The 14916-nt window shown below is 33.6% G+C and overlaps 1 protein-coding gene across 2 annotated transcripts in view; it reads left to right on the top strand.

The window, feature by feature from the left end:
- Positions 1-7575, top strand: part of BTBD8 (BTB domain containing 8) — a 98935-nt gene extending 91360 nt beyond the window's left edge. For both annotated transcript variants that reach the window (XM_004455573.5, XM_058303171.2), the window contains 5 exons: positions 163-871; positions 1124-1208; positions 1625-1764; positions 3032-5365; positions 6606-7575. In XM_004455573.5, the coding sequence (XP_004455630.2) occupies positions 163-871; positions 1124-1208; positions 1625-1764; positions 3032-5365; positions 6606-7075 (3738 nt within the window). In that variant the 3' untranslated portion in view covers positions 7076-7575. The remainder of the gene's footprint in view (positions 1-162; positions 872-1123; positions 1209-1624; positions 1765-3031; positions 5366-6605) is intronic.
- The last annotated feature ends 7341 nt before the right edge of the window (positions 7576-14916 follow it).

Below are 14916 nucleotides of genomic sequence, written 5' to 3'. Positions count from 1 at the left end.
ATCATGTAAATCATTACATGAACTGTGGTTTTGTGTGTGTGTGTATTTTACTTTTTTGAAAAACTGGGTTATTCAAGCCTAATGTATTATATATCAAAGACCTAAAAATGGTCAGACTTCAGTTAATTTACAAATAATTTTTTTTTTTGTCTTTCTTTGTAGCAAAGGAGACAAGTGTCTGACTCTGGAGCTATAAAGGACAGATCTTGGACAGGAAATAACAAGAAAGAGTGTTGGAGTTTACCCTCAACTAACCAAAAGATGAAATCTGATGGATTAGGAGCATCTGGACATTCGTCAAGTTCTAATAGAAATATAAATAAAACTTTGAAGCATGATAATTTAAAGGAAAAGGATAGTACAAAAGCAGCATCTAAGACTACAAAAGATTTAAAAACTGAGGGAAAAAATGTTCCTGGAAAGCCCAGAGCTATAATAAAACCCAAAACAGAAAACAGTAATAATGCAAGGTCAGAAAACATGTCTCCTAGACAAGTTATGGAAAGATCAGCAACAACAGCAACAAATGGACAGAAAAATTCATTAAATGGAAAAGGTGAGAGCATTCAGGGAGGGCAAATTACAGGTGCCAGACCGAAGGTACTTGCTGGAAACTTAAATGCACAAGCCAAAGCAAAGCCTTTGAAGAAAGTGACAGGGAAAGATTCTCCATGCCTCAGTATCACAGGACCCAGCAGCAAATCTACAAATTCAAGTATGGAATTATTGATATCCACTCAAAGTCTGGATGAACCGAAAGAAAATGGATTAATAGGAGAAAAGAAACCTTCTGATCATAAATTGTCCTTTTGTGATTCTCAAGGACAGACAGTGATAAACTGTATGGAAAGTATCAAAACTTCCACTGTAGGTGGGTTTTTTAACACACTAATTTTTAATAGCTCCTGACAGCAACAGTTCCTACAAATAAAGTGAACCTTTTATTTAGTTTCAAATGCCAAAAGTATTTATTTACATGTATTCATACCAACCAAGAGAAAACCTAGTTCTTCCCACTTTAACATTTAATTTTTTATAGTATATGACCAAATAATTTACACATAATTGTTAACATATTTAATGCGTTCTGTCTCATGACTCACTTTTTCTTAATTTATGCCAGTAAAATCTCGACCTATTTCAAGGATTGCCATTGGAACTTCTAATAAAAAAAGCATTCACGAACAAGAAACTAATATAAATAACAGGTAGGTCTCCACTTAAATTTTACTTAAATGTTAGCTTTCTCTGAAAATTATATACTAACTTCCAGCTAAATATTTTTAAAATGTATTTTCTTCTTTGTTAAAAGAAATTAGTGTATTTACCCAATGAACTATTTTCTTATAAAAAGAAGTTAATATAGTTATATAAAATGTAGATGCAAAATGATAGAAGTATATCTTAATTTACATTGCGGCACTTGATTATTCACTGCTTTATCATACTTGAAGTACAGTTTTATAAACTTAAAAGTTTTATAAACCTATGTTTTCTGTTTTCAGAAGAGGTATATTTTTTATTTTATTTCTTTGAGAAAAATATGTATTACATGTATAGGCCCTTTAAGAGTTCACATTTTTAGGATTGCAAGGTAATACTGAATGTGAATCATTTTTCTTAGTGCGCTGAAGAAAGTCACTGGCAAAGGATATAGTGATCCAGTACCACAGGCAATTTTGAAGAAAAGAGGAAATGGCAATGGATGTGCTACCACTCAACAGAGGACAAAAAATGCCCAATCTAATCTTGCTAAAACCCAAGGTAAAGCTGAAATAGTACTGGATATCATAAGTATTACTTCTTGTTTAAACTGGTTGAACAGAAATAAGATTTGGAACTTCAAGAACAAATAATATCACTTATTTCAAACTCATTTTATACTGTAGATGAGAAAATACCTTTAATTTTCAGATAATTTTTTTGCCATTTGGTCATATGGGTTTGGTTGTTTTTAATTGTCTTTTGTGGAAGAAATAATTAAGGAGGTCATTCATTTACCTGCATTTCTGGTTCTTTGTATATATTATGCCCATGTTTCTTGAAGGTTTCATTAATAACTATAGGAATTCCATTTGCCAAACCAGCACTGATTTCTTAAAAAAAGTAGTGATAATACATAGAAAAGGGGATTTTCCTCCAGAAACTTACTGTACCAGTAGTTTTTACATGTTTTAAGAAAAGTGCTGATCAGATTGTGTAGTATTGCTAAACATAATAACTGATTTTAAAAATTAATTTACATTATACATTAAGTGCTCACATAGGTAAGAACAGTTTGTAAAACCCAAAAACATTTTAGAGTTGGATTACAAATAAGTACTGAAAAGTTAATTAAAAAATAAGGCAGAGGAAAAGTATTCATGTTGTAGTGATAACTAAGAAGTAAACAGTTTAAAGTATTTTGAAATTCTTTTTGACAAATTTAAATGTCTGAAATTTCATCTCTAGGATTTTAATGTAAACAGATGATCCCAAAAATTAATCCCTTTCCCTCCAGTCTCCACTGCATATCTAAGTTGTTAAACCTAATGAACTACAATACTAATGAGCTAATTATGAAAAATAAATTAGTTTTGTTCACATTTGAGAACAAATTGCAAGAATTTCCACATCCCTCTTTTTATGTTTTTCTTGAATCTATTTTTGGGTATGTAGAACAGAGAATACAATCTTTTTCTTCAAAACTTCCAAGGGTAGAAGACTCTTCCTGCTCCTTTGGAATAGGGAAAACAAATTTTTCTACCCCTGTATATTTATGGAAATCCAATTCTGGCATAAAGACCAAGGCTCTCTACTTGTGGAAGAGAAATACTGTATTAATAATTTTTACTAAGACCCTAGGATAGTTCCTCTATTTATGTAATAGGAAAATCTTTTCTTTTTTTCTTTTACCATGTCACTAACTTCTAATCTGTAATATCCATTTGATTTTTATTTAATTCTTTTATTAATTTTGTTTTTTCTAAAATAATTTTAAAACATTCACAAATTGTTGGATATATTATATTTTTAAACTTTCTTTTCTTAGGATCCCAAGGAGAGTCACCAAGTTCACTAAAATCTTCAGTCTCTTCAAGGCAGTCTGAAGAAAATGTGGCAAAATTGAATCACAATACAACTACAAATAAACAGACACCTAAGAAAAAAGTTGTCAAGCAAGGCCTTACAACTTTGCCTAAGATTAATGCAAAAATAATGGCAGCGCCTAAAAACCAAAGCCAGTCAAAGAAAGGTGAAACTTTGATTAATAAAGATGCAAAACAGAAAATGCTTTCTGGACAGGTTACATTGAAGAGTCAGTCTTCTACTCAAAGACCTTTAAAATGTGAAACATCTGTTGTCCAAAAAAGTATGCATAACGATGTACATAATAATAATAACAAGAGCTGTGTTTCCGGACAAAATCCTCACAGACCTGTCATGAATCTTGCATCTGAAATCAGTGGTACAGAAGCATTCCAGTCATCATGCATATCTGACCCACAAAAGCCATTAAACAATCAAGGAAAAGATAAGTCAGTAGTAGAATGCCAAAATATTTCAGAGCTGGATAAACCTGTAGAACACAAACTGGAATCAAAACAGATTTGTTCAGAAAAAAGTGAAACTAAATACCCTGATCACAAAGAAACAGATAATTGCAATGCAGCTAAAATACATTGTCATTCTGGTGGAAGTAATAGTGTGGAGTCAAAATCAAAAGTTTATAGCACCACTGCTCTAAAATCCATTATTTCAAAACCAAATGAAAACTTGAGCTTTGATCCAATTAGTGGTTTAGACTCAGCAACTTCAGAGCAAATTCTTTTAATATCAGATATGGAGAACCAAGTAGGGAGAGAAGATATAGATAAAAAGTCAAGCATTAAATGTTTGAAAGAAGTTTTACCTCATGTTCCTGAAAGGACAAATTGTGCTTTAAATTCTATTCAAGATGACAGAAAATATAAAATTCATGTAGAAGAACAGACAATTCCTAGTCAGTTGTCTAATGACCCTGCTGTAAATGAAGACAGATGTGCTACAGCAGATTCAGATATTTCTTCCAATTGTTTTTTGGGACAAGTATCAGGGAAAAATTCCCCTAAAGGTATAGAAACAACCAAAACTCTAGAGAGCCATGAAACTCTAGAAGCTCCATTTGTGGGTCCCTGGAATTTGAGTACCAGTGTTCTGCATCAGAGAGAGAGTCCTGAATCTGACACAGGCAGTGCGACCACATCCTCTGATGACATAAAGCCCAGATCTGAAGACTATGATGCTGGAGGGTCTCAGGATGATGATGGGTCAAATGACAGAGGCATTTCTAAATGTGGTACTATGCTGTGCCATGATTTTCTTGGAAGAAGTAGCAGTGATACCAGTACTCCTGAAGAATTAAAAATATGTGATAGTAATTTAAGAATTGAAGTAAAAATGAAAAAGCAAAGTAGTAATGATCTTTTCCATGTTAATTCAACAAGTGATGATGACATTCCTAGGAAAAGGCCAGAAATTTGGTCTCGTTCTGCAATAGTCCACCCCAGGGAGAAAGAAAATATTCCACGAGGCAGTGTCCAGTTTGCTCAGGAAATAGAACAAGTTTCTTCCTCAGCAGATGAAACAGAAGATGAAAGATCTGAAGCTGAAAATGTTTCAGAAAGTTTCCCTGCATCCAACCCAGCTCCTCAGCAGTTTCAGGGTATAATTAATTTAGCTTTTGAAGATGCAACTGAAAATGAAAGTCACGGGTTTTCTGCAACTAAAAAATTTAAAAGATCAGTTTTACTTTCAGTAGATGAGTGTGAAGAATTGGGATCTGATGAAGGGGAAGTTCATACTCCCTTTCAGCCTCCTATAGATTCTCTTTCCCCTTCTGAAGTGTTCGATGGCATTTCTCATGAACATAATGGGAGGACCTGCTATTCCAGATACTCACAGGAAAGTAAAGGTAGTATTTTAGAATGTAAGCAAGATAAAGGCAACAGTGTATACAAAAATGAAAGCACTCTCTTGGGTCTTAGTAGCATTGACTCTTTAAGAAAAGATAAGCAGAGTGCTTCAGCCACAGAAAAAAAGAACACAAGAGATGTCCTTTCCAAAGGAGACAGACAGCTTCTACCAGAAGATACAAAAGTAAACATTGGAAGTAATGTAGATAATGATTTTCAGCAACGCAGCAAACTCTCAGATAATGATACAAAATCTCAAGAAAGACCCTGTCATTTGGAGCTTCATCAAAGAGAACCCAATTCTGATATACCAAAGAACAGCTCTACAAAATCTCGAGACTCTTTTCAGAATCAAGTTCTGCCTCAGGAAGGTCAAGTGAAAGAGAGTCATCCTACAGCTACCGAAAAAGCTAATATTGCTTTATCTGCAGGTAATGTACAGAAATAGAAATGCTAAATCCATAAAAGATGAGTTTATAGAATTTTGAAGTTATATCTAGCTTTAAAATGTTATATTTTCATTAGGTAGAAAGCAACAGATTGAAGTTTTAAGTGATGACTTAAACTTCTTAATAATTAGCTAATTCTTTATTGTTCACCTAAATCCTAGTGATATCTAGTAAAATATTAGACCTACTAAGAGATTTTACATGAAAAAATAAAGAGAAGAGCTTAGTTTGATATTATTTATGTCTAATTTAACATAGGAATTCTTGACTATTAAAAATTTTATTATTCATTGGATGTGATATGGACTATACTAGTATATATCTACGAGGGCTGTGCAATAACTATAGTAATATGTAACTAAAAGCACTGAACTATTTTAACAACTAGATTAATTATTGCAATTTATATACATTTTACAGAGGTTAAAACTTTCGGGATCACTATAATTCTATACTAAAATTTTCAAGTAAAAGATACATTTCCTAAAAGAGATTATATTTAGAAGCAACAATAATATATGAAAAAAGCCCAGGCTTGTTTCACATGTTTAGATGATTACCTGTCTAATTGTTTTGTGTGTTTGTCTCCCTTATTATAGTAATTTGAACCAATGACCTACGTTTAAAATATGCAGTAGTGGCTGACTGAGTAGCTGTTGTGTATGAGGACTAAGAAAAAAATATTGATCAATGGTCCCTGGTTATTAAAGTCACAAGAATAGGGAAATATTTTTAAAATGTACTTTTTTGTTTGTTTGTCTTTGCTTGCATCATCCTTTGCATGTACAATATAGAATTAAGCCGTTAAGATAAAATATATTTATTCTCCCCTTTGGAACTGACTTACCTTAAGAGTCACCATTAAATAACCATGTCTTTTATTTTTTCTTTAAGTTTCTATTGTAGTGAATTAGATATATGTATGTATTTTTGTTTGTGTTTAAATAGTTTATGTTGGTTTCTGTATCACAAGTATTCAGATTAAAATATGCAGAATAATTGTTAGTTCCTATGATGATTTTCCTGCTTTTAGTACCCTTGAGTTTTTTAGCATAGGAAAGTAAATGCCTCAAGAATCTTGTCAATTTTGTATCAATATTATTTTTCCCATTCTATGTTTTTTTGGATTATCACTGTTCTTTTGTGTTAATATTATTCTGCAAAACTGAGGGGTAACAACATGTGCAATTTTTACATTGTGTAGTATTATGAACTATTTCAGGAAACATAGATGATTGTCACACACTGGCACAAACCTGCATGTATGACCATCGGCCTTCAAAAACTCTCTCTCCAATATATGAGATGGATGTAGTTGAAGCTTTTGAGCAGAAAATGGAATCAGAAACACACTTTATGAACATGGATTTTGAAGATGACCAACACTTTGCAAAACAAGATTGGACACTACTAAAGCAACTGCTCTCTGAACAGAATTCAAACTTAAATATTACAAATTCTGTTCCTGAAGACTTAAATTTAGCACAGTATCTAATCAATCAGACACTACTTTTAGCACGAGACAGCTCTAAACCTCAGGGCAAAGCACATGTTGACACTTTGAACAGATGGAGTGAACTACCGTCTCCATTTGATGATTCCTCATCAAGTATCACCATGGCTAGTTTTTCCTCAGAGGATTGTTCACCCCAAGGGGAATGGACAATTCTGGAACTGGAAACTCAGCACTAAAGTATTCAAATTTTGGAAAATTTTTAAACTATGCCACTTCTTTAGTTTTGGATGCTTAATATTATATCCAAATGATAATTGCATTAGCCAGACATAAGCTGTTCTTAATATTGAGAGAGTCCTTCCAATTTATTGAGGTAAATATAGTTTATTTATTAATATATTACATTTAGAAAGAAACTGTTTTTCTAAAATTTTGAGCATGTTTTCTAATATAGACTAATTAGAAGACTTGTAAAGAAACCTTGCTTCATTTTTCCTTTCCTAACTGATCATTTGTTCATTTGTTTATAATTTAAGAATTTAAAATGTGAATGTACACCAAGGTATCAGTCCATTAAGGTTTTGCTCTGCATAGAGTAACTTAATAATTTAACAATAAAAACTTACTGTGCTTGTGTCAATTTATGTAGATTTAATCTATGACTAACAGTCAGACCATTCCATGTTTGGAATTTTTTTGGAATTGCACCTGCAATAAATATTAACTTGCAAACAGGTACGTGAGAAAGTTGAGGAAGTTATTGAGTTAAATTACACATGTGTTAAGAGTGTGTATGTATGTTTGCTTTCTCCTTATTTCCTTGATCAGATTGACTTTCAATCGGTAATGTAGGTAGAAAAACAAGGATAAAAAGCTTTTCTACAAAATGCTACTACTATGTGAACACTTGCATACCCACTTGATATTGGTGAACGTTGCCCTTAGGCTTTAATAAAATAAGACTCTCTCAACACTTTGTAGCCTACATATAATTTCTCTAAAATATGTCAGAGGTAAGGTAATGTTTCAGTTTAGAATTCCTTTTCTAAATTAGCAAAGTTTTCAACAAATAGAATCAGTAACTATATCAAATAGCACCAATCGTTATCAATGGTACTGCCATTTGTTATTTAAAATAGCATAATTATGTCAGTTGTAGCTACTGACCAATATACTATAAATTTGCTTTGCCTTTTAAAACTAGAAACTCTGTGCAGAGGGGTACTCATTCATACTGCTTGTGTTCATTCATTCATTTATTCAAGAAAACAGTTATTAACTCATTCATTCAAACAGCCAAGGAACAGGCATCAGTTCTAGGCCTTGGAGTGTATGGATAAAAAAAGGTTTGATTCCTGCCCTTTAAAAAAAATTTTTTTTTAAAGTTCGGTGTCTAGTAGGTAAATGATCATGTAAAAAAGCAGTAAAATAGTGTTATAAAGACATCATATTTTAGAGTTGGATAGGAATTTAGAGATTTTTTTCGCCTAATTCCTTCAATTTCCAAAGGAGGACACTGAAACCCAGAGAAAATAATTGATTACCTAAAAGTCCCACAGTTTGTTTGCTGTCAGAATCCAATGCTTCTTAATTCATTTGGCGTTATTTTTACCATACAAAAACACACTTCATTTGATTTTTCTCACAAAGCCTGTAATATAAAAATATTATATGATAGATTCAGAGATGACAGATTCCTAAGATGTTGTGCTGCTTGCTTTTTCTCCTAATGTGAAATTTTTTTTAACAAATTTCCTTAGAGGTTCACAAATTTATAATTGAAACTTCATTTCTTTTCCAGTTTCAAGGTCTTAAAAACTTTCTTCTTAAACTATTAGACCTTAAAAAGCTATTGTTTCATGTAGCATTTGTAAGTAGATAATAGGGAAGTTTTTAGCTTAAGTCGTGACTTCTCAAATAATTTCAGGATGTTTTGTGTGTTTTCATATCATGCTCTTTTGTGAGCCACACTTCTGGTCTGTTGTGAGCCTCTTTGAACTAGTGCCTCATCATTCAACAAACATGTATTAAAAAATAATTGCTAACATTTATTTATGTTGAACATTGTGCTAGGTTGAAATATGCATTAACATTTAATTCTCTAAACAGTTCTATGAGATATATCTTCTTATCTTTCTTTTTACACAAGATGAAACTGATAACAGAGTCCTTACTCTGGATAAGCAACCCTAGTGGAAGAGACCAGAAAAAGAAAGCAGCACACTATAATACTGTTTGGTAAAATAACAGGCATGCATAGTAGTAAGGAAAACCATCAGGAGACTCTACCCACAGCTTGCCAGGAAGAGAAGATTAGAGAAACCTCAGGGCAAGTAATATTCAGTGACGACTTCAGAATTTCTATAAAGAAGGGATTTTATGGCTGCAGTCTAGTTGAAAGTGTAGACAAGGAACTTGTCTTAGAAATTCACTCATATAGATAATACTTTGCTTCTATTTAGTTTGTATGTTGTGGATCAATAAAAATAAAGTTTTTTAAAGATGCTTTTATGCATACTTTATATGAAATTGCAAAAACACCAATAATCCATACCAGAAGAAACCCTTATTTGATTTTGATTCGGGTTTCTCGGGTTGGATTGATGAAGATTAAGGAGAGAGTCGAAAACCCCCTTATACCGTCTTTTGGAGCAATCAAAATGAGTAAGAATTTGCTTGGTGATAGACAAATCTAAACAGAACATGTTAAAGAGTAGTTACCAGGATGTGTGTTGAGGATAAGAAGGAAGCATGTTAGCAGATAGAACTAAAGTACTGAGCTAGATCTGGGTTCTGAAAGTTGTTAAATACTATAGGTAAGTGTTTCAATAGTCCAAGCCCTCGATTTGGTAGGCATTGTGTTTCTTTCTTTATGCATCCATTTATTTAGTTTTAATTCTCAGTGGACAATCTATTTCCATGTTCTTGGAAATAACCCAAAAAGGAGTCATCAAAGTTTTTTCGTGTTGTTGTTTTTAAGTATATAGGTACCATAATCAGATGTGTTTTAGAAAGCTAACTCTCAGCAGTATAGAGATGGCTTGGTTTGAGAAGAGCCCAAACCTTAGTAAGGATGCAATTGTAATAGCACTATCTGCCTTAGAAATGGAGAATGGAGAAGGATTGGGTAACAGAGACATTAGGTAGGTTGAGATTATAGAATTTGGTTAATGATTAGATGGTGGGAGGTGATGGAAATGAATTTTTAAATTGCTATCAAAAGTAACTTTCTATGCACAACTCTGTAATTATACCAAAAGCCATCGAATGTATACTTTAGATAGAAGGGCATGTGAATATATCCCAAAAAATAGGCCACATTTAGGGCCTAGTATGTTCCCAGGACTATGCTAGGTGATGGAGATAAAAAGATGGATAGCACAGTCTTTGACCTTTAACATCTCAATCTAGATAGGGAGAGAGCTCATTAAACAAAAATTCCAAAATTGTGATAATTAGTGTCATAATAAATTTCTGTGTAAGGTACGACTGGAGCATAAATGGGAGAGAAATCATGGAGACAGTGCATGGATAAGCCCTCTTAGTCATGAAATATTAGTAGGCGTTCACATGACAAAGGAAGAGGCACATTCTTGCAGAAAAATGGTTTAGAGGCAGTGGAGAATACTGGTTGTTACATATAGCTGGAAAGTAGAAAGGGAATGAGTGGGAAAGACGAGACAAAATTGGACAGGGAAGTAGAATCCAAAGATAACATGATCAGATTTGCATTTTTGTATGAAGGATGGAATGGAGTAGGGTGACAATAAATGTCGGGTAGATTAGTGAAGAGACTTGCAGTAATAAAAGCTTGAACTAGGGCACTCATATTGGAGATAGAGATGGGTGGAGTATTTGAGAGATTTAAGGGGTAGAATTGGAAAAATGTAGTGACTAGATGTGTACATGAGAGGGGGAGTCATCTCAGAAGGTTCTTTGGTTTCTGACTAGGATGCCCAGGTGATTGATGATGTCATTCATCAAAAATAGAAGCAAACTTGTAAGTGGGGATAAGTTTAATTTGGGTCATACTTAGTTGAAGGTGCTCCTGAGACATTTAGGTGGCTGAAAGAAAAGCCCAAGGAGATAGAAGTATTAGGAAACCAAGGTGAGGAGAGAGTGATGAATGTATCTCACTACTAATCACAATTGGACAAATCAAAGATATAAGTTCTACTTTGACATTTCAAATTGGAGTGGATTTTTAAAAGCTTTAGAAAAGCTCATCGTTAATAAGAGAATTCCAAGATTCATATGCGTTGTTACAGGATTGTAAATTACCTTTCTGTTAAGCAATTAGTTCATATCAGGAATGTTTATAATTTCATATCCTTAACCTAGTCTGTTCCCCTCTTGAGATCTGCCATTAAGAAATAAGAAGAATCTCAGGTAAGTATTTGTCTACAAAAATGTGTATCAGAGAGTAGCTGTATTAGTGAAAATTGAAAACTAGCTAAATGTCAACAGTAGGTGAAATGTTAAATCAATTATGGCACATCTATATAATAAAACATTATGCGAGGACTAAAAAAGACTGGAAGGAGACAAGTGAAAATGCTAATGATGATTATGGTTAGGTGGTGAAATTATAGATGGATTTTATCTTTTAAATCACCTATATTTTCCATGTTTTTTACAAGGCACAGGAATATACCTAGGTTTTAGGTTTCTTTTTAAGTAAATGGTAGGTCAACAGACCAAATGCTGTTTGGGATGTCAGAGGACCTAGTGAGGCCATTGGATTTGAATATTAGGATTGTATTGGTGATTTTGTCAGAGTAGTAGCAAGGGCAGAAAGTAGACTACAGTGGATTAAAAGATGAACAAGAAAAAGATAAACTTATTCTTTCAAGAAGCTTAACAGAACAGGAGACCGTAGTAGCTCAAAGATACTGTTTTTAAGAGAAAAATGACTTTGGCACTTTGAAAATAAGGGGTTGGGGATAATCAGTGAATCAAGGATAATCTAGGAAGAAGCAGGAGAAAACAGTATAACCTGGAAAGAATTCTAACTGATAGAAGACATTTCACGAAACTCGTGTATACATCATAACCGAAACAGCAGATTCATGTGGTACAACAGTGGGAGGTAAAGCTGGAAAACTGCAAGTAGGCTAAAACACGATGAACCCTGCAGATCATTCCAGGAACTAAGCAAGCCATTTAATTAAGAATTGAAGACAAACACATTTAGGACTGTTACATTAAGATCACCAGGGTGGTAGAGACATTGGAGAGGGAAAAGACTGGAGGAAAGAACACCAGTAAGGGGGTTACTAGGATAATAGAAAAAATAAGCCCTGACCTAAGGAAGTAATAGGATTGAAACAAGAAAAATTTGAGAGATGATTAGAAAGTAGAATGAACAGAGGGTTGCCAATGATTAAGTGTGAAGACTTGAAAGAAGGGATAAAGGCGATCCCTCTTACCATATGCTAGAGTTCTAAATGGAAAAAAATGGATTATTCATGGTTCCTATTTGGAAAGAACATAATTTTTAGTTTGGACATGTTGCATTTTAAATACTGTTGAGACAACCAAGGCACAAGGTATAATGCCTTTCAAAAATCAGAAACAACAAACCATCATCTTTTTCTCTCCACACTCCATTGCCAAACTTTTTTTTTTTAATTGGTTTGGCTCAGCTTAATGGTTTATTGCCAGGTCTATTTTGAAGTTGGAATTATCTACATACTTGTTTTCAGTGATATTTAATTATTTTTATGTTATAAATTCTAACACTGAGAATAGTTTGAATCCGGCTTAGCTAAATATGAAGTATACATTTCTCTCATGTTAATACTGTATCAGTGACTTTTAGTGTCCATGATTCACCTTTCATACATAATTATAAACCTAGACAATATTAGCATTAGAATTTTAATTCTAATTTGAAAATTATGTTCTATATTTTATAGTAAATATATGTAGCAGTTTAATATGATTATGAATTCCAAAATAGATATTGGATTATGTTTGTAATCTGGTCTGTACCTGGGCATGATTAAGTTATAATTAGGGCTTTGATTGGGCCACATCATTAGGGTGTTGAGTCCCCACCCCTTGGTGAGTGGGGATTCATAGGTAAAAGGCATGGCAAAGGACAGAGTTGAGGGTTTTTAATGTTCAAATTCGATGCTGAAGCCTTAAGCTGCAGCTCCGGGAAATAAGCTCACAGAGGAAATAGAAGCAAGCACCGGGAAGAGAGGAACCCTGAGCCCAGGAAGAAGCAAGACCCTGGAATGGAGGAACCCAGGAAGACTGAACCCTCACAGACATTGGCAGCCATCTTGCTCCAACATGTGAAAATAGACTTTGATGAGGGAAGTAATTTATGCTTATGACCTGGTATCTGTAAGCTCCTACCCCAAATAAATACCTTTATAAAAACCAACCAATTTCTGGTATAGTGCGTCAGCACCCCTTTGGCTGACTAATACAATATATAATAAATGTAATAATATTTTATAATAATGTCATCCTAATCAAAAGTTGAATTTCCAAATCAGCAACTTACTTGGAAAAATATTTTCATATAAAGACATATTTTTCCACAAAGGATTTTCATATAAAAAGTACTGGGTTTTACCTGTTTTCTTTCTATTTCATGCTCAATTTTGCCTGGCAATATAGCTAAATTTAAAAATTGCAATTACTTGTTTAAGAAAGAAGAGTAACTTCCTTACAAAATTGAACTTTCACTTAGATCCGTGCAGCTCTCAAAAATATAGTCCACTTTTAAAATCAAGGAAGTAAATATACAGTTTTCTGAGCTAGAGTAAATTTTAGAGAACACTCAAATTTAGAAGTTAAAACAGTAGCAACAAAATTAGTCGAAAGTAGAAGAAAACAATTATTACAGACAACCATAGAATCTAATTAGAAATCAGGAAGAGTAGAACTGGTTCTTGAAAACAAAACAACCCACACTCTAGTTTAATGGAGAGAAAAGCACAAATACACAAAATTAGAGAGGTAGTAACAATGGGAATTAACATAATAAGAGTATTTTGCACAACTTCATACAAATACAGGTGAAAATTTGGATGAAATGATTAGTTATAGAGAAACTTAAAATTACCAAAAATAGACCCCAAAAGGGATTAATCTACATTGAAGAAATAGAGAAAGCTTAAAAAAGTGAATGGTTTCACAATTAAAATTGTTTTGGAGTATGGTGAAAGAAGAAAAGCTTCTAGACCCCGATTTAAGAAACGATCATAATGCAGTCACCAAAATCTGACTAATGATAGCACAAAAGAGAAAACTCTAGAATTATATCACTTATTTGAATCAATGCAAAATTCTAGTACATTCAAATAATACACAAATTTATTTCAGGACTACAAGATGATTCAATGTTAGGAAATCTGTTCATATTGTATACCCATATTAATAGGTCAGATAAAAAATAGATGGCAGAGATTTAATCACCAATAATGAAGCTGAAAGAATACTATAAGAAAACATGAGTGATATTTTAATATAATCTTGACTTAAGAAAGCACTCAAGGGAAGCAGACTTATCCCAGTGGTTAGGGCATCTGTCTACCATATGGGAGGTCCGCGGTTCAAACCCCGGGCCTCCTTGACCCGTGTGAAGCTGGCCCATGCGCAGTACTGATGCGCACGGGGAGTGCCGTGCCACGCAGGAGTGCACCCCACGGGGAGAGCCACCGAGCGCGGAAAAAGGTGCAGCCTGCCCAGGGGTGGCGCTGCACACATGGAGAGCTGACGCAGCGGGATGACGCAACAGGGGGAAACAGATTCCCTTGCTGCTGACAACAGCAGAGGCAGACAAAAAGAGGAACGCGCAGGGAATGGACATGGAGAGCAGACAGGTGGGGACGGGAAGGGGAGAGAAATTAATAAATCTTAAAAAAAAAAAAAGCACTCGAAAAAAAAACACATGAGTCTCAGAAATCAAAAAGATAAAATAGAAAATTTGAGTGGATTAAAATTTAGAACTATATGCCCAAATTATCCAAAGCAAAATGAAAAGACAAAAGATAAATTGGAGGGAGAGAAAGTTTTACTTTTTAGCAAAGAATAAACAGCTAGTAAACAATGAAAATAT

Source organism: Dasypus novemcinctus, chromosome 9, assembly GCF_030445035.2.
Source record: "Dasypus novemcinctus isolate mDasNov1 chromosome 9, mDasNov1.1.hap2, whole genome shotgun sequence".
Classification (NCBI taxonomy): Eukaryota; Metazoa; Chordata; class Mammalia; order Cingulata; family Dasypodidae; genus Dasypus; species Dasypus novemcinctus.
The sequence above is the reverse complement of the archived record's forward strand: the minus strand, read 5'-3'. Positions and strand labels throughout refer to the sequence as shown.